The 26248-nt window shown below is 35.6% G+C and overlaps 1 protein-coding gene across 4 annotated transcripts in view; it reads left to right on the top strand.

The window, feature by feature from the left end:
• Positions 1-1334: 1334 nt before the first annotated feature.
• The window catches only part of AlkB (alpha-ketoglutarate-dependent dioxygenase AlkB), a 44773-nt gene continuing 19859 nt past the window's right edge, over positions 1335-26248 (top strand). For 2 of the 4 annotated variants that reach the window (XM_081725500.1, XM_081725501.1), the window contains exons 1-3: positions 1335-1635; positions 19278-19406; positions 20285-20390. In XM_081725500.1, the coding sequence (XP_081581626.1) occupies positions 19287-19406; positions 20285-20390 (226 nt within the window). In that variant the 5' untranslated portion in view covers positions 1335-1635; positions 19278-19286. The remainder of the gene's footprint in view (positions 1636-19277; positions 19407-20284; positions 20391-26248) is intronic. The other 2 variants (XM_081725499.1, XM_081725498.1) reach the window with 2 other exon arrangements.

The following is a 26248-nucleotide window of genomic DNA, read 5'->3' as shown; positions in this document are numbered from 1 at the left end:
TTATTCATTGAATATTATGCAATCAAACTGTAGAATGGTAAATTTGAAGGTTGTGCCCACGTGTTTTAGGGAAATGAGCATCCCTGTAGAAGATCAGCTGCCTAATTGCGTTTAGTCCACGGGTTAGGTACGCTTCGCTAGATTTTTGAACAATACTTCTAAATTAGTCCTATGAAAGAATTAGTTGTAATGAAATAAAATGGAAAACTTATTCGGTATCTATAGTCGTAAAAACATTTAGTTCCTCTTCCCAACTACAAATTCATTGCGTCAAATTTCGACTTCCTTGTACTTTTCCTATTCGTGGCCGAGAGTTGTTAATGCACCTACTCTTTGTGTAAGGGGTCCCGGGTTTGATCCCGGTGAGGATATTTGCCTTGGATAGAGTCCCACCTTGTCCATTAAGTCCTATTCCATATTATCTTGGTGTTGAAATAAGCATTAAAACCTAATCAAACAAATAATTGCGAATTTTATGTTAGTATAGGGTTATATGGACATTACATCAGAATATATTGAATAAGAGCTTGTGTGTTACAGCAAATAGTTTTATTATCCGTCTTTCAACAAAAATCTATAGACCTGGTAATGCTGAACACATGTGAAAAAGTAAAAAGAAAAAGAAAGATAAAATAGTGATAAGACTAGCAGTCGATCCAGTTGGGAGAGCAGTTGCGGTCATAGGCGTCTCCCCCCCAATATTTTGAAGTACACAATATTCAATATTTCATTCTAATTTAATTTATTTACTAACGACAGAATAACAAATAAATAAATAATAATAATAATCATATTTATTTGGAATATATTATTCAGGCTGTGGAACGATTGTAATCGAGTTCTTGATATACCTTAGGGGATCCGTGAAGGTAAGCAGAAAAGTAACAAATGGAATCGAATATAATAAATAGGTTGGGCTAGGTAGCACCATTTTAATAACTTTCTTCGATGTCCCCCCCAAATTTTACATGCCAGAGACGCCAGTTGTTGCGGTCGTCAGAATATTGCGGAAAAGTGACACGAGAACGCATAAGAAAGATTGCTTGTGTCCAGACATGCGCAGTACGTGCATTATTTGCTTCTCTGTTGTGCAGTGTCCGTCTATTCTTTACTACTGTTTTTGTCCTATCCATATCAATGCATATCAATGCACTCCATTCATATCAATGCACTGGTCTGTTGTTTGGTTCCGCCATCTGGTTCCACCAACCGAATCCACTGATTCACTACGTAAACTTCCTAAGTAAATCCGCCCAAATGAATCCGATTCCTTTCAGGGATTCGTTCCTTTCATTCCTCTAAAGGGTTCGTTCTTTCAGAACGAATCATTTCGGAACTACCCATCACTACTTGTGTCGCTTATGGAAGGAAGAAGACAAAAATCTTTTTCTGTGTAAATGTGTATATAAAGTTTTGCCATATTCTGTGCATAGTTCAACTGTTATGCTATGTGGTCCGTGGTTCAACATAATTTTATAGGGGAGGTTGTTTTAAAGGAATATTCGCATTGAAAATTCAATACGTGTCTTCGAAAGACGTATGTAACTAAGGACATCAGTTCCATTAACCCTAAAGAAGAAACAGTTGTGGAAAAGATTTGCAGGGTTGATGTGAGTTTACATACAGTTTGTGCAGGTAAAGTTTATGGTAACCGAAATAATTTTATAGTGAATTCACTTTGGATATAGTATACATGAAGCTGCATCAGTTCCCGAAGGAGCAGGACGCTCATACTTTTAGGGATTATTCATTGAGTATGTACGATCTTACAAAGGGGGTAACAAAGCAATTTTTTTTTACTTATCGACTGATACGAAAATAAAAAAAAGAACGTACATGTACTTTATATCTGCATGTGTAGTGCCCTTGTACTTTATCTATGGCTATGTGTGTGTGTGGGGGGGGGATTTAACGCATATCGCATGTCTTGTGCACATGGATACTTCTTACTATTGCACTACGTAGAAAATTTATGGTATTTCATGTAGAAGTGGTAATAGAACACAGAAGAAACGCAGAATAGGGGGTTCTCATGTATACTATTACCTTAGATTGATTTCAGGAGGGTTCGGTATAAATGGAGTTGACGTATGGCATAAAAAGTACACTACATAAGAGACACGAACCAACTTGTGCTAAGTGGCCACTAAAAAGCACTGATGCTATATAGCTGGCTTAAGAGGTAAGCGCAGCAGGGAGGCCCGAGGGGTTGTGTTCATAGGGAGTAGGCGCTTCAGCGGCGGTGGGTATACACAAACAAAATTAGCGGATATCATACTTACACATACAATACTTTCACTATCGCTCAAAATTCATATCAATATGTCAACACTAACTGTAATTACTGAAATTCGTACTCTCATTTCTTCACGAAAAATGTTTTACATCGTATTTTACCTATAAGTTTTTTACTTGGTTGGACCGTCTGTTCGAGTGAACCCAAAACAATGACCAGGGTGCGGTAAGCTAATCCGCCTCCGGGAAGGCAGATACTGACCGAAGCATGAATTATGAAGTTAACCGGTGGCTTTCTATTTTGCTAATGTTATAAGAATACTGTACAGAAGTTCACCAATTAATTGAATAAAAAATAGATAGAAATTTTGGTTCAGATTGGGATTGAAGGTAACAGTCAGGGTTTGCCCAAGTGGGCCCAGCCCGAAAAAACCCGCCGGGTTTTTTCGGGTTGGACCCACCTGAAAAAAACCCACTTTAAAACCCACCTGGGTTTTTGACCTTTTTGTTAGTATATTATTGGTACAACTAAGGGGATCACATTGAAATTGATTTTTATCAGATCTTGGACTTTCCTTGGGTGAATTTAGCGATGAGCAAATGCAAGACCAAGATCGGGGTGGTCTTGGTCTTATTCTTGCACACCCAGTCTTGGTCTTGGTCTTGCTTGCAAAAGTCTTGAAAGTCTTGCTTTTAACAAATCTTATGCTTTTCAAAGGCAAATTATACTCTGGATATAAGAGATAATAAATTCTATAATGTGCCAATAGTAACGGAAATACAACGTTTGTTTCTAAATATAATATAGTTTACCTTCTAGTAAGTATGATGACAGTGTACAACATAGGTGACGACCTTTACTTTTTTTCAATGGATGCCCACGCTTCATTACTTATAAGACAAATCACAATATTTCGAATATTTTTATATTTTTTAACAGATGAAACACTCCACTGGTTCCCAAACTGGGGAGGCTACCCCTGAGACGCATAAAAGAGAATCAGGACGGAACAGATTAGTGAAATACCATGAATTGCAAAATTATTTTTTTACTCTAAAGGAGTCAGATATTTTCTTTCCAACCACGATTAGCTAATCTTTGTATTGAACAAATTTCTAATTGTTTTATTGAGTCTAATATGTACTCTATGGGACAGACATATGGACATTACGCAAAAGTGAGAAAAAATGGAGGCTTTTGAAACATGTACATGAAGAAAAAAGGAGAGAATTAACTGGCTGGAAGGGAAAACGAATGAGAAGGTATTAGAAATAGTAAAAGTAGGAGAGAAAAGAAGGATTTTAGTTGTAATTAAGAGGTGGAAAAGGAACTGGTTGGGACATTTGCTGAGGAGGAACTGTATTATGGGAGACGTGCTAGAATGTATGGTGGAAGAAAAGAGAGGGAGAGGTGGAGACTGTATTTGGAGGAAGATAGTAAAACAGAAAATTGCTATCGTCAAGACGAAGAGACTAGTTTAATGCCACCATACATCGAAGCTTTTCAGTTCCAGCAAGTAACCTGCCAATAATGGCAGAATAGCTATGATGATGATATTTTTTAGAAATATTGGCCAAAAAAGAGAGAGAGAAAATTAAAATAATAATGATTATTAATCAAACGTCTTAATATTTTAGAATAATTTGAGTGAGACCTGAAAACGACTCAACTGTCTGTCTTTTGTGTAAACTCAATTTATATCAATACTTTTGACCTATATTAGAAATACAAAATAACGGCATCAAACTCCAAGTTATTTGAAGTAATTGTACAAAATCACTCTCACTTGTGAATATGGGTTATTTATTGTTGTATAATGTTATATCGCTGAATCCTCGATGTGGCGTATACCTATGGAGGCTAAACGTTATACTGATAAACCATTATTCAACGTATAAGCATCCGACCATGAAATCAAACTTGTGGTCACATGCACTAAGTTTTTGTCAATGTCATGAAAATGTTATTTCGATATTAAGCACAATTCGATATGAGCACACATTAAAAATTTCCTACGTATGCTTAAGCCTCGGAGCCAAGGCCATACTCATGTAGTCGGCACCTGTGTTGTACGGAATTACTGATGTTCAATACTACATTTCTCTATAGTTTTGGAAGAGGAACACCACGAACGTGTTTTGAAATGAAACAATATATCTAAAGCCTGTGACAAACATCTTGGCATTTCATCTAAACGAACAAAACGCAAGCTTTGACTCGACGTTGCCGAGTGCTAAGAGGTGTAGCTATGGCTAAGCAGACGAACTACAGCGCGATCAGGTGGCAGAGGATAGACGTGGATGTGTACGAAATAAACGTGGCAATACCGCTGGCCTCTCATTTGTTAGCTGCATTTAAAGGGAACTTGGAGCGCCGCCTTCAAATGCCAAGATGTTTGTCATGCCGTTTAGTTTAAAGTCCCACGATTTTGCACCGAGGCTAAGGGAGACGGTGATTATGAGAAATGAATAAAATGGTGGAATGAAGAAAGTAGGATGAAACGGGAGAACTCGAGAAAACCCACGTGCACGGTGTTTGTCCACCAAAAAGCTGACATGGCGCAGTATAGGATCGAACAAGGGACCCCGTACACAAGAGGCAAACGCTCTACCACTGACCCGCTGCGGCCATAACATTTTTTAGTTTACTTTTTGCTTATCCGCTTCTTATGGACACAACTATTCTTCGTATGATTTCCCAAAATCCAATCATGGGCTGCCGTAAATGAATCAAATGATGACCAAAGTAAATCAGACACTGAAGTTCTTATACGTTGTAACAATTCATATTATGCTCCCGGTCATCTTCTAAACGCAGGAATGCATCGTAATTGAGCACCAATGATATATTTCTTTGTGTGCAAAAGCTTTGATTAGAATGACACCTGTGTAGTTTGATAACGAGTAATAACTACAGAAAACGGGAACGACCAATTCAGAAAAAAACATACCGGACCTATATACTACAGGGGCAGCTCTACTCACATGGATAGCATTGCTACTGAGAACACATTCACTCTAGCAAAATTTTTACTGAAGCCAAAAAATTCAAGTAATGATTTTTTACCTTCCGTTTTACATCTATCGAAAAAAGTAAGTAGTATCAGTACTTGTGCAAGACTCTTGCGTAAGAGTCTTAGTCTTGCAGGTATGGTCTTGGTCTTGCACCCCTTGGTCTTGGTCTTGCATCGGGATTCCTGGTCTTGGTCTTGCATGCAAGACTCTTGCAAAAACTGCAAGACCAAGACTTTTGCGCTCATCACTAGGCGAATTAGATGCTTTCATGTTAAAGTATACAAAAACATTCAACGTTATACCTATATAAAGTTCTGAATGCATTGAACGGATAAAAAAATCTTACTTTAGCTTGAGATAATTACAGAACAAATTAATGTATGGATTGTGTTTATAGCCTACTTGAAGTAAAATATGCAATTTTATATTTTAGAAAATACTTTCCGTGAATAGTGTGCTTGCCAACTCGGCGACACCGGGGGAGATTATCCCCCATACATTTGACAAGTTTAAGGCCATAGGTGCCTGTACCAGCAGTAAATATGCAAATACATTTGTATTATTTCATACATTTGATGGTAACGCAAGTATTCTTATGTAAAATTTTGTTTTCCAACAACAGTAGTGTAGTTCCGTCATTACTTGCTACTTTTCAAATAAGCATTCTGTAGAATCAACACCAGCAATAGCGTAAAAAATTCTTATCAGATTTATGAAGCTTAATGCTCGGAGTTCCGAAGACAATGTAGCCCTACTATTTCAAGTGCTGAATTCAAACTTCCGTACTAGTGGAAGTGTCGATGTACAGTAAAGAAAGCTACATTTTCGGGGAAAACACGTCGTGAAAGAAGTGCTCGGGAAATTCCCGCAACTGAATGCACAAAGCATCGGAACTGAATACTTCAACAATAAAACTATTTATTTTAAGCTGGAAGATATTTAATTTCATTTAAGGCAGTTTGAAACGCTTACTTTATAAAATGTGAATTATCTCTGTGTTAATTGTTTTAAATTCATTTTCAGGAAAGAACCGTCTTGCTAGTACTAGGGAAATTCCCGTAATTGAACGCGCAAAGTATCGAAAGTGAACTTCAAAAACAAAACCATTTATTTTACGCTGTAAAATATTTGCCATGAATGATATCTTTGTTTTGATATAATTGATATTCATATTTGGCGAACGTTACTAAGGCTCCTGGGATGACTCGATCTACTTGTTCGTTTGTCTGCCTGTACCACACACACACATATTACAGGGTACAGCTTTGGGTCTTAAATTTTCAGGGTACAAGCACGAGACACATTAAATTTCCTCTATAGATTTTGGCGATATACCAATGTAAAATTTCAAAAATGTCGGCAACTTTGTTTTCAAAATAGCGGATATCCACACTACAAGGCGCAATTTTGGGTCTTTTGAATATAAATTTTCAGAGTAGAAGCACGAGACACTCTAAATTAGCTGTATATATATTTTGGCGGCCATCCAACGTAAAATTTCAAAATGGCGCCCAGTTTTTCAAAACAGTAGTGAACAGAATATTGTTGCAAGTTGCGACAATGACAATCTTGAAATACAAATAAAATTTTAACACTTTTACCCCAAAGACATTGAAATATTTCGAAAAAACCCAATTAAGCCCGAAAATACCCATATGGGCCCAGGTGGGTTGGGCTTTTTCAAAAATACCCGGGTTTTTTCAAACCCTGGTAACAGTAGAAGCTACAAAATATATATATCCTCCTTTTAGATAAATCCGGTTTTTAGTACCTCAAAAGATTGTATTTTGTATGGGACATTGAGGCTTAGTTCCTTAGTTGGTATTCTGAGAGGTATTGTTTGTGAAGTGGTCATTAGAGCTATACTGACGCAGGTGGCAGCTCCGGATAAAACCCACATGATCCTATTTTTAACGTTGTATTACTCTTCTTACTTTAATATACCTTACCTGCAATTGTACCTATTTCATTTAATGCTTTCACTATTCATTGTTAATCACAAATGTTCGTGCTTACTTTGCTCTTTCTTAAATTCATATAGTATTACTGCGCAGAATTAGTACATTCGATCTGTTAAGTGTTGCAAACTATGCACTACTCAGAAATTACTAAAGGGTCATTCCATGTGAAATCAACAAATTAAACAGGGATTTCTGACCCGACCATCTTAGATTTTTACCAAACTTGAGTATTTCGTAGGGATGGTCGAGATATGGAATTGTGCAAAGTTGTAGCTTCCTGTGTGGCGAAGTTTCTGAATTATGGGGGCTCAAAAATACGAAAAATTCGTCCACTTTGGTACATACACGAAACTTTCGGACAACACTGCTCTTGACCTAATTGGCGTAGAAAGCAGATTCTTGTTTTGTTTGAAAGAGTATAAAATAAGCTTTCTAACGATATATCGCATGCCTAATTTTGGAAGATTATTTATTTAAAGTCACCCAGTGTGACCTTTTGACCTTGAACTTTTGAGGATGCATATCTTCGATTATTTTAAAACTCGCATATAATTTACACACAAGCTTACTCTATAACATAACGGAAATAGAAGTTGAGACAGTAATGGGAACTGTCAATAAAATTGATTTTAGTAACAATTTGTTTGTACCAGACAGAGTTTTAATGTGTAAAGCAGTTTGCAACACTGTAGTATTGCACAACAGCATGATAGATTGCGCAGTCATCTTCTACAGAAAGGTTTGGAAGATTGAGAGGTGTGGATACGTTAGTTAGAGGAATGGTGTTGATAGAGGACTGAGTCCACATGTTCAAATGTACGATTGAGGTGTTTATGTGCTGGTGCTTACTTTGTACTTGAAAACAGAAGCTTGATAGTGGTGTCTTTTAAGTCAGTGTTACAATAGTCAGTCTTATTTAACGAATTATTATATCTGAATGATGTCATCGTCAAGATTCAAGAAGACAGTTTGCTGCAATGCATTTAATATAGAAGGTCATGGGAATGTCAAAAGAAATTTGAGAAATATGTTGCCGTGGATGATTTCAAAGTGTTCATCGCTAAAAGATGGATTTAAATCTGTGAGTCCTGTCGTAAGAATCTAGCGATTCCTGCGGGTGCGACTCCTGTAATAACAGAGAATGTCATGATTAGCAGCACCGATGCTGGAAATAGTGATATTGAGCAGTGCGTCAGAATCTCTGAACCACAGCCCAAAAGATCACAAAATTATTAGACATTTCTACAGAGTATGGGAAGCAAAATGCAGCAGAAAGTGAAATTATAATGCAGGTGAAAGAAAAAATTCCAATAGCGGATAGAAGTGTGCAAGTAAAATTGCTAACTGTACTTCCAAAAAGTTGACTTGTCAGAAAACATCAGCAAGAATTTCACTGCACTAACTACATGGCTCATAAAGCAAAAGAACTTACTCATCAACAATCTTCATATCTTAAGGATCTGAAAGAAAAATTTCTTGATTAACAGTGCATTGTTCTTTCCGATTTTGCAGAAAATTATTCTTTCGTTTTCCTAGAAGCGTCACAAGGTTTCCACTGGAATAACGGTCAAGCAACTATTTTGTTTATACTCCAGAAATCCCCAGACGTCTACAGTTATAACTGATAATGTGATCTTCGCATATGACTGTCTCAAACATGATACAATTTTAGTGCACCTACTGCAGAAAATACTTATTATCTTTTTTTCTGCGATGGAGCAGCATCTCATTGCAAAAATCACAAGAACTTCATCAATATTAGATACATTAAAGGGATTTTCCCGTATCTGTTGAATGTTTTTTTGCTGCAGCACATGGAGAAAGTACGTGTGATGGGCTCGGGAAACTTGAAAGAGACTTGCTGCAAGAGCAGGTTTGAAAAGACCTTATAGTGACCAAATAACACCAAAACAATTATATGATTGGGCAAGGAAAATATAAAACATATGAACTTAAAATGTCACTAATAAGAAATACGAAGCGGATGCGTCACTCCTGTGGCTTTCGTGGTACGTTATTTTTTAAAAAAACAAATTATTTTCCAGCTTGGACACGATAGCTATCGCTTTTTTATTATTATTAGTACGTTAAATGCAGTATTGCAAACTGCTTTATACCAGGGTTTGAAAAAAACCGGGTATTTTTGAAAAAGCCCAACCCACCTGGGCCCATATGGGTTTTTTCGGGTATTTTCGGGTTTAATTGGGTTTTTTCGAAATATTTCAACGCCTTTGGGGTGAAAGTGTTAAAATGTCGTTTATATTTCAAGATTATCATTGTCACAACTTGCAAAAATTTTCTATTCATTGCTGTTTTGAAAAATGACCGTAATTGAGATTTTATGCTGGATTGCCGCCAAAATATATACAGCTAATTTAGAGTGTCTTGTGCTTCTACTCTGAAAATTTCAACTTATAAACCGAAAATTGCGGCGTGGATACTTGCTATTTAAAAAAAAATGGCCGCCATTTTGAAATTTTATGTCGGTATGCCGTCAAAATCTGTACAGGAAATTTAATGTGTCTCGTGCTTGTACATTGAAAATTTAAACTTAAAAGACGAAAGTGGTACCCTGTTGTATGTATGGTACAAGCAGACGAACAAACAAATGTAGATCGAGTCATCCCAATAGCCTGTGACATTCGCCAAATATGTTAATTTAAAATAAATCTACAACTCATGTTTTATAAAATAAATCAGGGTGTCTACTAAAATTCCAAAATGAAATTTCGTGACTTTTTCGTGACCTTTTCTTTTCCAAACCACAAAATTTAGTAACCTTCTCAAGAGCGATTGAGGTGCGAATTGGGACAAAATTTTCAATCATGCGTACAAACGTGCTTCGCTTTTGATTTGGTACCGTCTACCGTAGACCGCAGACATTTTTGATAGTAAATACTTATATTTATACAGATAAAAAAAATCGTGACCCAAAAGCTAAATTTCTTGACTTTCATGACCGTTTTCTGATTTTGTGACTTTCGTAACCGATAGACACCCTGTAAATGTTTCAAAATGCCTTAAATAAAATTAAATATTTTCTAACGTAACATAAATGGTTTTATTGTTGAAGTTTACTTCCGATACTTTGTATGTTCAATTACGGGAATTTCCCGAGCACTTGTTGCAAGACCTTCTCCGAGAAAATTAAAACAATTAACAAATATGCAGGGTGTTTCAAAACAACACCGACAACGTTTGGGAGGTGATTCCTGACACCAAGATAAGACAAAAAGTATAGAACAACCTAGGTGCACATATACTTCCTTTCGGAGTTATAAGCTGCCGAAAACCCGAAAAAAATGAACTTTAAAGCTCCATAGCTCCACAACTATGAACCTACTAAAGTCGGGTCAAGACTTCACTTAGAAACTAATACGTGCTCTATCCAAAAATACATGTTTCTGACTCCTGCGGTATTTCCGCAACAATTTTTATTGAGGTAGTTGGTGAGTACTTCAAATTATATGCCCGTAGCAAAACTTCCTCTATAAAAGTTGTTGCGTGAGTACCGCAGGATTCTGAAACATGTATTTTTTGGGTAGTGCACATCTTAGTTCCTAAGTGAAGTCTTGACCCGACTACGGTAGGTCCCATAGTTTTGGCGCTATAGACCTTTAAAGTTCATCTTTTCATATTGTCGGCAGACTATAACTTCGAAAGGAAGCATGTATGCACCCAGGTTGGTCTTATCTTGGTGTTCAGGAATCACTTCCCAAACGCTTTCGGTTTTGTTTTGAAACACCCTGTATAATTCATATTTCATAAAGTAAATGTTTCAATATGTCGTAAATGAAACTAAATATCTCACAGCGTATAATAAATAGTTTTATTAGGGGTGCAGTGGCTCAGTGGTAGAGCGTTCACCTCCGGTCCTTGGGGTCCCTGGTTTGATCCCAGCTCGCGCCGTGTGGACTGTGGTGGACAAACACCGTGTTTGTGGGTTTTCTCGGGGTTCTCCCGTTTCCTCCCACTTTCTTCATCCCACCATTTCATTCATGTCCCATCATCACCGTCTCCTTTAGCCCAACAGGCATAATCGTGGGACGTAAAACTGAAAGATTTCATTTCACTTTTTTCAAATAGTTTTATTGTTGAAGTATTCAGTTGCGATGCTCTGTGCGTTCGATTGCGGGAATTTCCCGAGTACTTCTTCCGCGACGAAGGTTATTATTATTATTATTATTATTATTATTATTATTATTATTATTATTATTATTATTATTGTTAGGAAAATGCAAGCTTTCTTTACTGTACATCGAAACTACCACTAGTACGGAAGTTTGAATCCAGCACTGAAATATTAAGCGTTAAGTACTCTTCGAAACTCCGAGCATTAAGCTTCTTAAATTTGACAAGAATTTTTAAGCTATTGCTGCTGTTGATTCTACAGAATGCTTATTTGTAAAGTAGCAACAAATAACTGAACTAAACTGTTGGAAAACCAAACTTTCCTGAACAATACTTGTGTTACCATCAATGGCAATAAAAAATAATACTAACAGCTTTATTAATATACTACATATTTACTAGTAGTACCAGCACCTATGGCCCTAAACCCATCAGACGTATAAGGGATAACGTCCTTCGGCGTCGCCGAGTGGGTAGAGCACACTATTCATGGGAAGTATTTTCTAAAATACAAAATTGCACATTTTATTCAAATAGGCTACAAGCACAATCCACACATTAATTTGTTCTATAATTATCTTAATCTAAGGTACGGCTTTTTTTTTATTATTATTATTATTATCCATTCAGTGCATTCAGAACTTTATAAAGGTCTCTCGTTGAATGTTGTATACCTTAACGTGAAAGCACCTAATTCGCCCAAATCTGATAAAAATCCCTTCCAATGTGATTACCTTAGTTGTACCAATAATATACTAACGAAAAGCTCAAAAACCCAGGTGGGTTTTTTCAGGTGGGTCCAACCCGAAAAAACCCGGTGGGTTTTTTCGGGCTGGGCCCACTTGGGCAAACCCTGCTTTATACATTACAACTCTGTCTGGTACAAACAAATTGTTACTAAAATCAATTTTATTGACAGTTTCCATTACTGTCCCAACTTCTATTTCCGTTATGTTATAGAGTAAGCTTGTGTGTAAATTATGTGCGAGTTTTAGAAAAATCGAAGATATGCATCCTCAAAAGTTCAAGGCCATAAAGTCATACTGGATGACCTTAAATAGATATTCTTCCAAAACTAGGCATGCGATATATCGTTGCAAAGCTTATTTTATACTCTTTCAAACAAAAGAAGAATCAGCTCTCTACGCCAATTAGATCAAGAGCAGTGTTGTCCGAAAGTTTCATGTATGTACCAAAGTGGACGATTTTTTCGTGTTTTTGAGACCCCATAATTCAGAAACTTCGTCACACAGGAAGCTACAACTTTGCATAATTCCATATCTCGACCATCCCTACGAAATACTAAAATTTGATAAAAATCTAAGATGGTCGGGTTGTGGGCTTTGTTGATTTCACATGGAATGACCCTAAAACAAATAAATCCTTACTTACTATGGTGAAGGACATAGCCTGGAAACTGGTGCTAAAAATTTGTAAATGATAATTTCCTTCCTTGTTGCATGTTTCAGGAGTTTTGGGGTGCAGTCCCCTATCAAAGACGTGTCCCTGGTACATTAAAAGTTACAAAGCGCATACGAAAATACTTCTTTTCTGCATACTAATCAGGGTGGATTGATTTAAATCACTTGATTTTTTAAATAAAAAATCGTTGATTTAGATCAAATTCCGAAATAAATTAATTTAAAGTGAAAATAAGTAAAATCCAGCCTCTGTTGTGTTATTTCGATTATTAAAGATAATCCTAATACAATAAGATGCAAATGTATGTATAGCACAGTATGAAAACGAGCATTTCATCCAGAGGATGATTAGGGAAAATCCCGTTTTGAACGGATAGCAGAGGAATTCTACTTTCTTATCTTCGTAACATAAGGTTTTTAAATCTTTAACTATTCTAACGAGAAAATCACCATGGATATTTAGGAGAAAATTCTTTTGTGTGCGCGTCTGTTTGTTTGTTCCCAGATAATAGAAGCGTATTTATAAAGGGGCCCGATTCCCCATCTGAAACTTAAATCTTTTTTTAGATTTTATAACTTTAGGCGAAATTTGCGTGTATTTCGTGCCGCAAACTAGTTCCAGTTGTTTTTTTTTAGGTATGCCCCTGCCAAATATGAGTAACTTTTGTGAAAAAAAAAAAAAAAGTATCATGATAAATATCACCGTACTTTTTTCCTTAGTGCTTAAGAAACATTGTTTGGGATTAGAGGTGCAAAATAACCGGCTTTTCTGAATTGATGTTTGGCTTTTTTCATTTTTATGATTTTTCTATCTAGATAGATTTCTTATAGTATACTCTATAGTTAAACAAGATTTCATGACCTAAATACCATATTTCCCTCAAGAATTCACCATCATAATGGGTGGAGCACATATTTTATGAATTAAACATTAAGTACGTAGTATTTGAGAGCAATTTTAGACGCTATATAACTTTATTTTAACTTCTGGGTTATCGACATTTTTATCTTCTTTAGATCATTTCATTCTTAGTTATTCGTGTTTTATTTCTTTGAGCTTAGTACTCTAGTTTCTAGCACATAGTTAAACTTATGTTTTTCAATATATCCGTCAGAGCATACTTCCACATTTCTGTTATACTGTAGCTGTGTAATGATTTAGCTATAATCTTCCGGATGCAACCTTGAATACCATTTTATACAAATAATCAGTACGGATTTAGAAATGTGTTTTGGGATGTTTTTTTTCTTATTAATGATTAGTTTTTTTTTTTCTAAAAATGCCTGATTTTCATTTGAGGGGAGCTTGAAGTTTATGAGTAAAGACATAACTAAAATTTCGTTTGTTTTAGAAATTCCGTAATTTCGGAGAACAGGCTTTAGTCCGAAAGACACCCCCACCCTAACCCCTTTCGCAAATCCGTCATTGCTGGTAATTAGTAATAACAACAATTTAAAACATAAGAAATGAAATCAGCCAGGAATCACAGTACACGCACTATCTCTACATTCACAGATGGAATTAAGAACTTTTGTCGGAATGGTCGAATGCAGGACTGAATCCCGGATTTCCTAATAGAAGCGGAAAAGCTAACCACTCACTCATGTTTGTTGTGCTTGACTTAAATGTATTTCGTAGTTTTTTTTTTTTTTTTTTTTTTTTTTTAAAGAAAAGTTCCGTAATGACATGTTATTCTTGTTAAAAATTCAGAAACCTTCAGGACTGGGTAAACCGTGATGGTGGTTATATATTCCAGAGCCTTGGAAATCAAACGCTCAGCTGAACAGTATTACGCATATGATCCATGAACAGAAAAGCCAGTACTTTCCTGACTCTAAACAAGCTTAAGGAACAGTCAGTGCATTACAGAATTTGGGACTTTACCGATTTTGCAGGTCCGAAGCACCTGATAGGTGGTAACAGATTATTACGTATGTAATAAATGAATAGAAAATACATTTTCAACATTTCTGTTCCATTTCAAAGAAGTTTCTTTAGGGGTAGCAAAGGCGGAAGCAAGAGGTGCATTAACAAATTAGGTGATTTTTGAGCGTCCCATACAAGGATTGCATTTTTTTCAGTCTTCTAAAGTAATACGTTGAATTGTAATAAAACAATCATTATTTTTCATTGTTACTCTAGTACGGATGTTTATGAAAGTCTCGGAAGTCAGACATAATAAACTTATAGGCTATAACAGATTGGCGAGGGAATGATATTTATTTATTTATTTAACAATCACCAGATGCAGTTCAGAGGCTATTTTATACTGGATATCTAACAACAACATGGAAAGGATTAGGGGAGGTATCGGCCAGGGCCTGTTTCAGTAGGTACCATTCCAGCATTTGCCTGGTAGGACTGAGGAAAACACTGGAAAAGCCCAGTCAGGATGGTCGGCAGCGGGAATCGAACACATGACCTCCTGAATGCGAAGCCAATGTTGTACCACTTGAGCCACTTGATATACGTAATGAACAAAGAGAAGAACATGTTATTTTTGAGAAGGCTACGGCGTCGAAACTTAAATTTGTTTTGTGCGTTTGTTCAGTAAATATATTATTATCTTCCCGATGTATTATCTGTTTGAACTCAAACACATAGTGCAATAAATTCTGTATGTCTTGTAAGAGTTTTTCCTTGTTTTTGTATTTTTAATTCACAATAAAAAATATTGCTTATAATGCATATGAAAGTTAAAACTTAACTGCAACTTATTATATACATCGATTAATTTTATGGGATTCATAATAAAAATGTGTTAAGAGTCTTCATCCCGGCGAAATTAAAATACCGCTAATTTTACTGTAATTATGTGATATCTTCAAATAGATAAAAAGTAATTGAAATATGGAACAAGAGCGCCCTAGACAATATTATTTTGCGTGAGGTACCGTTATCACAAGTCGCCTAGTGGCTTTCCGTTTTCAGCTGTTTAGAAACGCGAAAATAAATGCCGATTTTCAAAATCGCTCGAAATCAAAAGCAGATAAGTGAGTCGTAATAACGGTTTCTCATATAAAATAATATTATCTAGGGCGCTCTTGTTCCACATTTCGATTATTTTTTATCTATTTGAAGATATCACATAATTACTGTAAAATTAGCGGTATTTTAATTTCACCGGGATGAAGACTCTTAAGAATTAAAATTGTTTGAAATATGTTTTCGAAATTCATGTTTATTTAGAGGTTTTGTATTATTATCTGCATCCACTACTACTTAAATGAATTTTTATATTGTAGAGAAGCGAAACAAAACCTGCCTTATCAATTTAGAGCAAAATTTGGAAAAAAGCCCAAAATTTCCCAAGCAAAAAAGTGAAGCAGAAAAAACAGTCTCCCCTCCTCTAAAAAAAAAAAAAAAAAAAAAAAAAAAAAAAAAAAAAAAAGACGACTTTTTTCCCCCGAACCCTTGCATCTCTATTTGGGATTGAAATAAGTTAACGACTGGGAATCAGTTCTAAATTCTAGCCCAATACTTTCACTTAAATGGCATAATTAACATTTAATATTAATTCCTAATGTTTTATCTTCAGTTCGTGACTTGTATTGCACAAGAAGAAAGATTTGATTTAAATAAAAAAAAAAAAAACATTTAAATCAAACAACTCAGCAAATATGGTTTTTTTCCACCCTGATACTAATCATTCAATACGGGAATACAGTGAAACCTGTCAACTTGGCCACCTGCTTATCTTGGCCTAGTTCGTCTTGAACCTGCATTTTCGCATAAGACATTCGTTACTTACTACTCTATAAGTTGGCCACCTGTCTATCTTGGAAGTTGGCCACACTGAAGCAATGTTTATCCTATGATGATAATGATAAATTTACCTGCGTATCTTGGCCACGCGAAATATGTTGTTATTTTTCTTAACTCTTTCTTATTCCCATATGAGAGGCAGATGTTCTGTATTTGTGACTGGACAAAAAGAAGCATAGATTCGCATGATTTGTTCTTGGAGGTCAATGGCCAGAACACTACCCTCATAAAGGGGTGGTGAAGGAAGGTGTGAATAAGAAAAAGCACGTACAGGAATTCAGGAAATCGTTGTACGTATTTGTTTACCCTGTCTGTTTTGGTAAAACCATTAGCTATATCAACTCTTATCAGTGGGGAGCTTTAGTAATTCCGGAAAATTCTCAAGGTTAAAATTAACCATCTCAATTGTCAACTATTGGCACCTGTCGGCTTGTCAAAATATAGCGGAGTGTTTGAGATATCAATTCCTTCAAGATTTTCTCAAAACATCTTTTGCTCCGAGGGAAACACTTTTAGCTCATTAACAAGAGGTAGTTAACTACAATATTAGAATGTGCATATCTGCCAAAAAGAATAAAACAAATACATCTAGACCGAACCACCATTCAGTAACAACTGAAAAGAAGTCATATAAATTGCATATGAATTTCTCAATTTATAATTTAGCTTTTCTTGTTTTCAATCTGAATAACTCAGTGTGCTATAATATCAATTTCAATAAACTGCGTACATACGCTTCAATTTCACGGTTGTTTGTGTTACTGTTTTTTCAATCCGAATAATCCAATGTACCATACTAGTTTTCAGGAAGAGAAAGGTATGCACATATAATAAATATACTCTAGTAATATTTTCTAGTACTGTATATTTTTATGATTACTCTATATCCATTATTTATAAGTAGCTGTCGTGCCACTGCTTATTAAAATTTTACAATCAAGTAATACTAGAAATCCTATTCTAAAAATACACAAATCACACTTATTTTCTGTAAGTTGGCCACCTGTCTAAGTTAGCCATTTTTCGATGGAACCGATGGTGGCCAACATAGACAGGTTTCACTGTATTTATATTCATGAAAAATTAATTCCTTTCAGCATCACATATATTCTTACTGCCTTAGAAAGTGTTTCTTAAAGGAGCCCCATTAATAGAAGCTCCGCCCCTGAGTATAAATACAATGTGGATGTATGGCATAAAAACTAGAGTCAGGGCCGCAACTAGAGGGGGGCCTGGCCCCTCCAGACCTCAATACAAAATGCTATTATTAATAGAAAAAAACACAATTTAGATATTTGTAAAAGAACTTTTAATGACTTGGCCCCCCACAAACTTCTATGGTTGGTTTCAGGCCTGGCTACAGTGCATAAAATATGAACCAACTTGTGCTAGGTGGGCACTAAAAACCACGAATGCTATCTAACTGAGTCAGATCAGGAGCGCAGCACGGGGCCAGAGGGGTTAGCGAAGGGATGCGTCCATAGGAAGCAGGCGCGTCAGCGAGTGTGGCTGTCCACATAAACGAGGTCGCTTCCAACAGCTCACTATAAGTCACAATATCGGCTCCGGAGCCTCAGTGGGTTTTGAAGGAGATAGTAAATGCCATTCCTGATATTTATAATAATGATAATAATGCTATTGTTATTTCGTCTGTGATCAGGGGGTTAGGGAGGCTTCCCCCCCCCCCTCCGCAGTATCTAACCTTCTTATTTTATAGTAACCTTTAACACACCAGGCGGGATCCTCTAGGGACCCCAGAGGGTGATATTTGATTATGTTCCTGCAACTATAAAAACCAATTTATTCTCGATTTTTATATGTGCCCTGCATCCTTTTGGGATATCTGCTACATAATTATATTAATGATACGTTCGTTAAAAAAGTACAAAAATAAAATAAGTTGAGAAATTAAAATAATATTTAGGGTCCCTAGAAGACCCCAGCTTGGTAAACAACGTTGACGATTTAGGCTTGGTGCGTTAAGGGTTAAGTCTTGTTTTAGCTTGTCTTCAATGTCTGCTTTTTCAGTTGCTCCTAGTTTGTGGGAATGTTCAGTAAAAACACATTTCGCAAGAAGAATTTTGTATTAGTTTGCCTTTTGTAACTGTTCGTGGTAAAGAATTTTCATATAAAGGATAATTTTGTGTTTATTCATTTACTTCTATTATTTCCTTCAGTCCGCAGAGAATGTTTTGAACCCAAGTTAATAGATACCTAGAGGCGGTGTGTTTTGTCATTTTCAGCGTATACGTATTGTTTGTTGTTTCATACGTATTGTACATGGGTTACAATTGGTTATTTGAATATTGACAAAGTGGTATTTTAATTGTATTTTTGGAAGGAGATCGATGAAAATGAAAGAAAGAAGGATTACGTCATTGCCATATTACAATGCATTGCGCTACTTGGAAATAGTTCGTTTTTATTATTATTTTATTTCTTTCTACTTTTACTTTTGGAGATTTTCTTTCGAAATATTATGAAATCATAATTGTTTCAGTATTCAGATAATTTAAAGTTGCCTTTTTTGTGACAGTTCCAAAGTTATCCCTTCTTTGATAGCTAGTAAGGGGAAAAGACAAAGTTCTACCTCTTTTTATCATAATCTAATTTTTCTAAAAGTGTGTTGTACAATGTTTAGGACATTTAAAAAAATAATAATAATATTTAGGTATAGGACTATCTACTAGAAAATAAAATGAAAAGTACCGCAGCATGAGAACTAAGTTCTTTACTCTTTCTTTCTAGTTGGATTCAATGGAACCATCGAAACTTGGCAACTTCAAAGATGCTTTTAAGTATTACAAAAGTAAATGTGTAGCTCCCGACTTTTCTGAAGTATATGATTTTTGTAATGAAGCTTCTATAATTAATAAGGTAAGTTCGGTGCTTCTTGTTCTTTATTCAGGGGTACACGGCGGCTCCTTGGAAGAGCGCTTACGTCTTGTGATTGAGGTCACCCAAGTAAGTTTGGTAGACAACATCGTGTCCGTGGGTTTTTTCGGAGTACTCCCGTTTCCTCCCATTTTTTCATTCCACCAGTTCTTCCATCATAATTCCACTTGCCTTAATCACAGTCTCCCTTAGCCTAAAGGACATAATCGTGGAGCGTTAAGCTGAAATATTTAATTTCATTTCATTTTTAAAGTACACATAATATCTGGTCTTAAGCTGTAAATACATAATATTAAATTATTGCGTTTAATTGGATTGCTTAGAAAAAGAATAGGCGTATTCATTTTGATGTTCGTTATGTAGCAGTATGAAAAAAATAAAATGGTTTAGTATCTTACGATTATGTTCTTTAGTGTAAAGGAGACGAATGATTAATGAAAGTGAATGATTACCAAATTAAATTTTTGTGCCCTTCCACCGGAAATTGAACCCAAGATCACGTGCACCAAAGGCACACATGCTAGTCACTAAACCAGCGGGGAGGGCTACATAGCAGTATGTGATGTTCTTTGTGGTGTATTGTATTATGTACAAATAGAAGTGTATAATACATGTTTATTTTTTAAAAAGTCATTTTTTAATTATTTTATCTCTCTCTTTTTATATTTCCTTATAGGAATTTTCAAGGAAATTCAGCCATGTTTGAAAATTATTTGTCATCAAGCTATTTTAGATGAGTGCCTCAGTCTCTATTCTCAAGAGGTTAAATAACTTTCGAACCTGGCTGAAATCACGTGATTACTATTGTGATTTCATTCGCGGTGGAACGTAACTCGTTTATCTCAATTCCTTATTTTCAGGTGAACACAATTACACCAGGTTTCGCGTTTCAAGCTGTTGATGAAAGTATTTTAGGTCTCACATCTCCAAATAAATGGAAAATTTATGAATTAAAGGACAGACCAGGTAAATGTTGAATGGCTGTTCTCAGCTGAAGTTAAGTATTTTATTTATTTGGTAGTTTGTGACTAGTGCTTTTATAAAAACATTCGTTATTCGAGTCACAAATGTATGTGAATTAGTGTTGTAAAAAAACGGTTTTTTTTCTGTGAAGTTTTTTTTCAATAAAAAACATCGTTCTTTTTCATGTTTTTTTTTCAAAAGTCTGTTTTTTTTCTGACAACTACTATTTATTGATTTATGTTGCAGATTATTGAAATAATCAACAGAACTTGAGTCGAAGCCCTCGTAACTTACAAATCGTTTGCTTCTTTGAACCTATACGAGCAAAATTGTGTGATTATTCCTTTCGGTCCCAGGTCATTTTTGGCGTTTTCCTACATTTCCAGTTAGTGACTTATTGCTCAAAAACTATTCATTCGATTGATATGGTTAAGGCCTTGTTTTTAAGAAAATGGATGTGGCTATTTTTTGGTGTAAGTTGCATTGCAGTGTTACCTACGGGTGGGAAATTATTGAGGGAAATGTAGGAGTGAAGATTTACAAAAAATTCCCCAACCGAAATTCAAAAATTTTTTGTATCTAGCACCACTGCTGCTATATGAGTTCAAGTCACCTAAACAAATCTTTGGTGTGTTGACAAGGTGCAGTGAAATTCTGAAGTCGCTGGCTTCTATCCAAAGGGGGAAAGAAAAAATTCTGTCATACACATGAAATTTTGACACTTTTTACGCCTCAGAGGCAAAAATCAAATATGCCGGGGTACAGCTTCTCTAATTATCCTATTGAAACTTTTTATGGTGCGTTCTGTAGGGCAAAGAGGAAGCTTTCAGGTAGTGGTACGTTTGTTTCAATGTAGCCAGTAAGAGGCTAATAATAGAGGGGAAAAGGAAAATTTTCCGAATTTTTCACCTAATAGCGGGAATTAATTGTTTTGGCTGGAAACGCTGCCATCAGACAGACGAAAGCTATTTGAAAATAAACCGTAGTACTCGAAGAATATATCCTACAAGTATCATGGCGATATATAACAAAGTAAGCATGAAATTAAAAAAAAAAATCTCATTCTACCTCAGAAATTCACCATTTTCTTACCATTTCCAGAACATGGTTTATTATAAACCTCAACTGTACTTCCTCTAATTATCCTAGTGAAACTTTTTATGGTTCGCTGTGTAGGCTAAGGATGAGGCTGTTAGACACTGGTACGTTTGTTCGAATGTAGCCAACAAGAAGGAAATAATAGAAATAAAAAATGGAATTTCTTCCAAAATTTGCCCCTAAAATCTAGAATTAAATTTTTTTGTAGCTAGCAACACTATCAGACACACACAAACTATCTTAAAATAAGCTTTGGTATCCCTCTAATATATCCTACAAGTTTTGTGACGATATCTAATAAAGTAAGCATGTCAATAAAAAATATCTCATTCTACCTTAAAAAAAATCAGTTATCTTTCCAATTAGAGAACAAGGTCCACTGTAAACCTCAACTGTACTTCCCCTATTCATATTATTGAAACTTTCTATAGTGCGTTGTGTAGAGCAAAGACGAGACTTTCAGATACTGGTACGTTTGTTCCGATATAGCCAACAAGAGGGAAATAATAGAGACAAAACATATAATTTTTCCAAAATTTCCCCATAAAATCTGGAATTAAAATATTCTGTAGCTGGCAACACTGCAACCAGACAGACGCAAACTATCTTAAATTAAACATTGGTACACCACTAATATATCCTACAAGTATTATGGGAATATTTAAGGAACAAAGCTTCTAATTACCAAAAATATATTACGGTAAACAGAAAAGTAAGGAAAAACTAGAAAAATCAAGGGCTAGAACCTAAATACGAATTTTACGTGCGTCCCCTAATTACCCCATTGTAACGATCTGTACTTTCGTTTGTTAAGTAAGGACAAATGTTCGATTGGCGTAAGTTGACTTGCACTCGGACGTATAGCTACGGATTTATAAACAAAAATTTCTAATTTTTTGCCCAAATATAGGAGAATTTTAAATTCCCTAATTGGCAACACTACGCGCAGGCCCGTCCAATTGATGTCAACAGTTAGGTATCCATCCGAGGTATCTACCTGGCAAGTCTTAAGAATGTCTTTCTGCAACGAAGGAAGCTACAAGGAAAAAAAAAGTAAAGGAAATTCGAAATTAGAAAATTCTCGAATTTTTTACTGGGGTGAAATTCGACACCAGAAGAAAAAGAAATGAATATGATAAACTATAGTCCAACCATATTTTGCAAGAATAATATCCCGATATCTTAATTAGTGTCCACACTGGAGCGGATTAAACAAGTGACACACCTGTGTGTGCCACTTTGGCCACCTGGCTCACCGAGTACACATTTGATTACATTTTTTTGACTACTAACTCGTGTTGTTGTTGTAGTCATAGTCTCGACTAATAATAATATCGTTGTAAACAATAACTTTATAAGGAAAATTTTCTCTCCTTTTTACATCTTAGTTCCAACACTGTTGGTGAGAAATGTAGGGTGTTTCAAAATAAATTTTGGGGTTCGTAGTACTTATTACATTTTAGGTACAATTATAAGCAATGCATGAAGTAAAAGAGCACCTCAAACAGTCTTTGCTACAAGTGTTCAATGTGAGATTCATTCATCACACGGCACACATCTAGTCGATAGGCGAGAAAGGCCCATAAACTTTCCGCCATATGGCACAAAACACATTCAATTTAGTGGAGTTTCGTTTCAATTGTACCATCTTCTGAGGATTTGCTGACGGCCAGATGCAAACATTATGATTGTTCACATTAGGTCTTAGGTGAAAAGTCGATTTATCACTGTAGACGACACGATCCAGAAAATCTTCATTGTTATGCAGGAATATTTCACTTGCGAAATTGGCACGTAAACCGTAGTCTGTAGGTTTTAGACCTGTAGCAACTGCAAACAATAAAGACGTAGTTGCAAGCGTCTCCTTAATATTCTTCACACAGACGGTTGCACTGTACAGGTTCTGTCTTTATTAAAACACAAAAAGCTTTCTGCTCTCTAGTATCCATCTTTGCTACTTGCTCTTTCTAACGACAGACAGAAGAAACAAATCATGTGCATGCGTGCGTACAAAACTGTTTGAGTTGCTCTTTCATTTATATAAAATTTATAATTGTAAGTTAATTGAATCACTGATTGGAAAAAGGGAATAAGTGCATCAGACCTAAGTTTTCAATAACGCTAAAAAACCTTCTAGAGTCGTTGTTTGTATTTGTTGCAAAAAGTGTATAATTGATTACTTGTAGCAAAACAACTAACAAACACTAAGACAACAAGAAGAATCTTGTATTGCAGCCCTGGAATTGGTTAGAAAAGCTTAAAAATGGAAAAAATATTCCCTTTTTCCAATCAATTAAAGTTGGGTGCAATTGTAATTGTGTGTAGGGTATGTAATGTGCAGTTTATGATAGAAAGCTATGAAAATGTACATGTTGAATGCAATGTTGTATGTTAATCTTGGATATATGTATTCGAACTATCACGCATATTAGGCTTCTAACACTTTTATTGTCACCGTTCGTTTTTCTGTACAGCACATGTTATTCGTGCAGCAAGAAAAATAATACAATAGACAACTGAACAAAATACGTAGCAAAATACCTTATCACAGTAGAATGGGTTTACATAGGGTCCTATCCGTCTGCATCTTCTACTTCTACAGTTTCTTGATCAGTGGTTTTCCATGAACAAGTCATCCTATAAAACTGTTTGTATTGGTCAGGTATGTATTTGATAATTTGTGAAGAATCGTTGATCTTTTTCTGATTGATCGAGACTTGCCAATCGTATGCTTTTGACGTTGGCAGTGCAACGTTTGTGACATTACTTTTGAGTAATCAAAAAATATCAGTTCTTAGTCCATTGATAAACTTATGAGCTTGGACATAACCTGGAGATTCTGCTTTGTAAACAATGTATCTATTTACTTACTTGGAATTTCACTGTTTTGTCCACAATGCTACCTGAAGATTTCTAAAGCGGTTACCACCAATGTTTAAAATCTAAGATTTCTTCATTGACAGCTTCGTAAACCTGAAATGGAGGATCAGTATTTGTTTCATTCGTAATCATGTGGTTATACTGTGCTGGTAAATAAATGCGATTGTGTCGTTTGAGTTCTGGTTTGATTACAGCAAAATTTCGGTCACATGGTAAAAACTATGACCTCTGACAGGCAAATATTGGTGTATAGTGGGAACCGTTATGATACGGTCAGGCTGAAAAGCATTCATGTCATTGAATGATTGCAGTTTTGACCACCACTTGTATCACTGAAAACATGTAAATCTGTAACTGATTGGGGCAAAAAAGTTCTCCATAGATTGTGCAATGCAAAAAGAAGGCGAAGTATCGTAACGAAAGCAGAGGGCTCTGGTGGTTGTCTACTTACACACAGTCTCACAGTTGTGGTCGTGTCCTGTAGTGACTGTAAGAAGGAAATAAGAAACGTAGTTATTCCCTTTTTCTAATCAGCAAGAGATTTTGCCTTCTACATTGGTCACATAGAGTTGCCCAAACATTCCAATTTTCTACTCAACGATGCAACTATCTTAAAGGAACACATCTGCTATCTCAGGTTAAAATCGCAAAAAATTGTACTTATTCCCTTTTTCCAATCAGTGGTTCAATTGTAATAGATACTACAAAGTTTCAAAAACCTAATATTAAATTTGAAACACCCTGCATTACTTCAAATTGAGCCATCCTATATTCAGGTCCTAGTCAATTTGTCGCCTCGTGCAATGGCATAATTTGCCGCCTCCCCGTTTGCCGCACTCAGAAAGGCTTAAATACTTACTAAAAATGCAATTCCGTTGTGTCTGTTTTTTTTTCTTTAAATGTTAATCTATTATGATAGTGAAAGATAAAACAAACACACCTGCAGAGGAAAGATGGTAATCCTTTTTACAGACTTCACTATCAAGCTTCAATCTCAATGTATCAGTTTGCAATTCCAGTGCAACTAGCTCTTTTATCTTTATTTCTTGATTTTTCTTCTACATCTTCTAACATTTTTTAAAAAACTTATTTCTATCTTCAATGATAAGGAACTTGCTTCTGACAAAAACAAGACTACTTTCATATCAAAACTGTGATAACTTACAAAATGGAACAGATAGTCACTACTATTCGAGAATTGAATTCTTGCATTTGAGAACAATCAAGGAATTTGTGCTCGGATTTATTCGATCATTTGCTTTAGCATTGTCCATGTGGCCTTAAACTAATGCAACCTAAGCATAATTTATGAATGTAGTATTCAAATAGAAGGTCAGCTTAGTAAGTGTAATTACCATCATCATGAAGTCTGTTTCCAACAAGAAATATTTAATTTAAATAATATACTTATGACAGATTTTGCCGGACCATCCAAGCTTGCCGTTCCACGCAAATGCACGTGTTGCATATATACAGTGGCGTATTTAGGAGGGCTTCCGGGCTTAAGCCCCCCCCCCCGAAATCGTACTTACTATAGTAAAGTATATGAACTATCTTGCAGAATTTTCACATTTTCAGGCAAAGCCCCCCCCGAAAGTTAGCAAAGCCCCTCCCGAAATAAAATCGTAAATACGCCACTGCATATATGGTAGAGCCGACTCTGTATATCATATATATCTAGTCGACAAATTATTTATATATGACATTTAGAAAAATACTATTAGGCAAATTAGTATTAGTTTTTACCTTTAGACAAGTTATTGGAATTTTATACTGATCGTGACATTATTTTCGTACTTATTAAAGGTCGGCTTTCACGAAAAAACAAAATTTCATTTCTACTTTTATTTCTTAGTTGATATTGATGAAAACTGCTGAAACCT

Source organism: Thermobia domestica, chromosome 9 (assembly GCF_964235325.1).
Source record: "Thermobia domestica chromosome 9, izTheDome1.hap1.1, whole genome shotgun sequence".
Taxonomy (NCBI): Eukaryota; Metazoa; Arthropoda; class Insecta; order Zygentoma; family Lepismatidae; genus Thermobia; species Thermobia domestica.
This window is presented reverse-complemented; position numbering and strand designations above follow the sequence as displayed.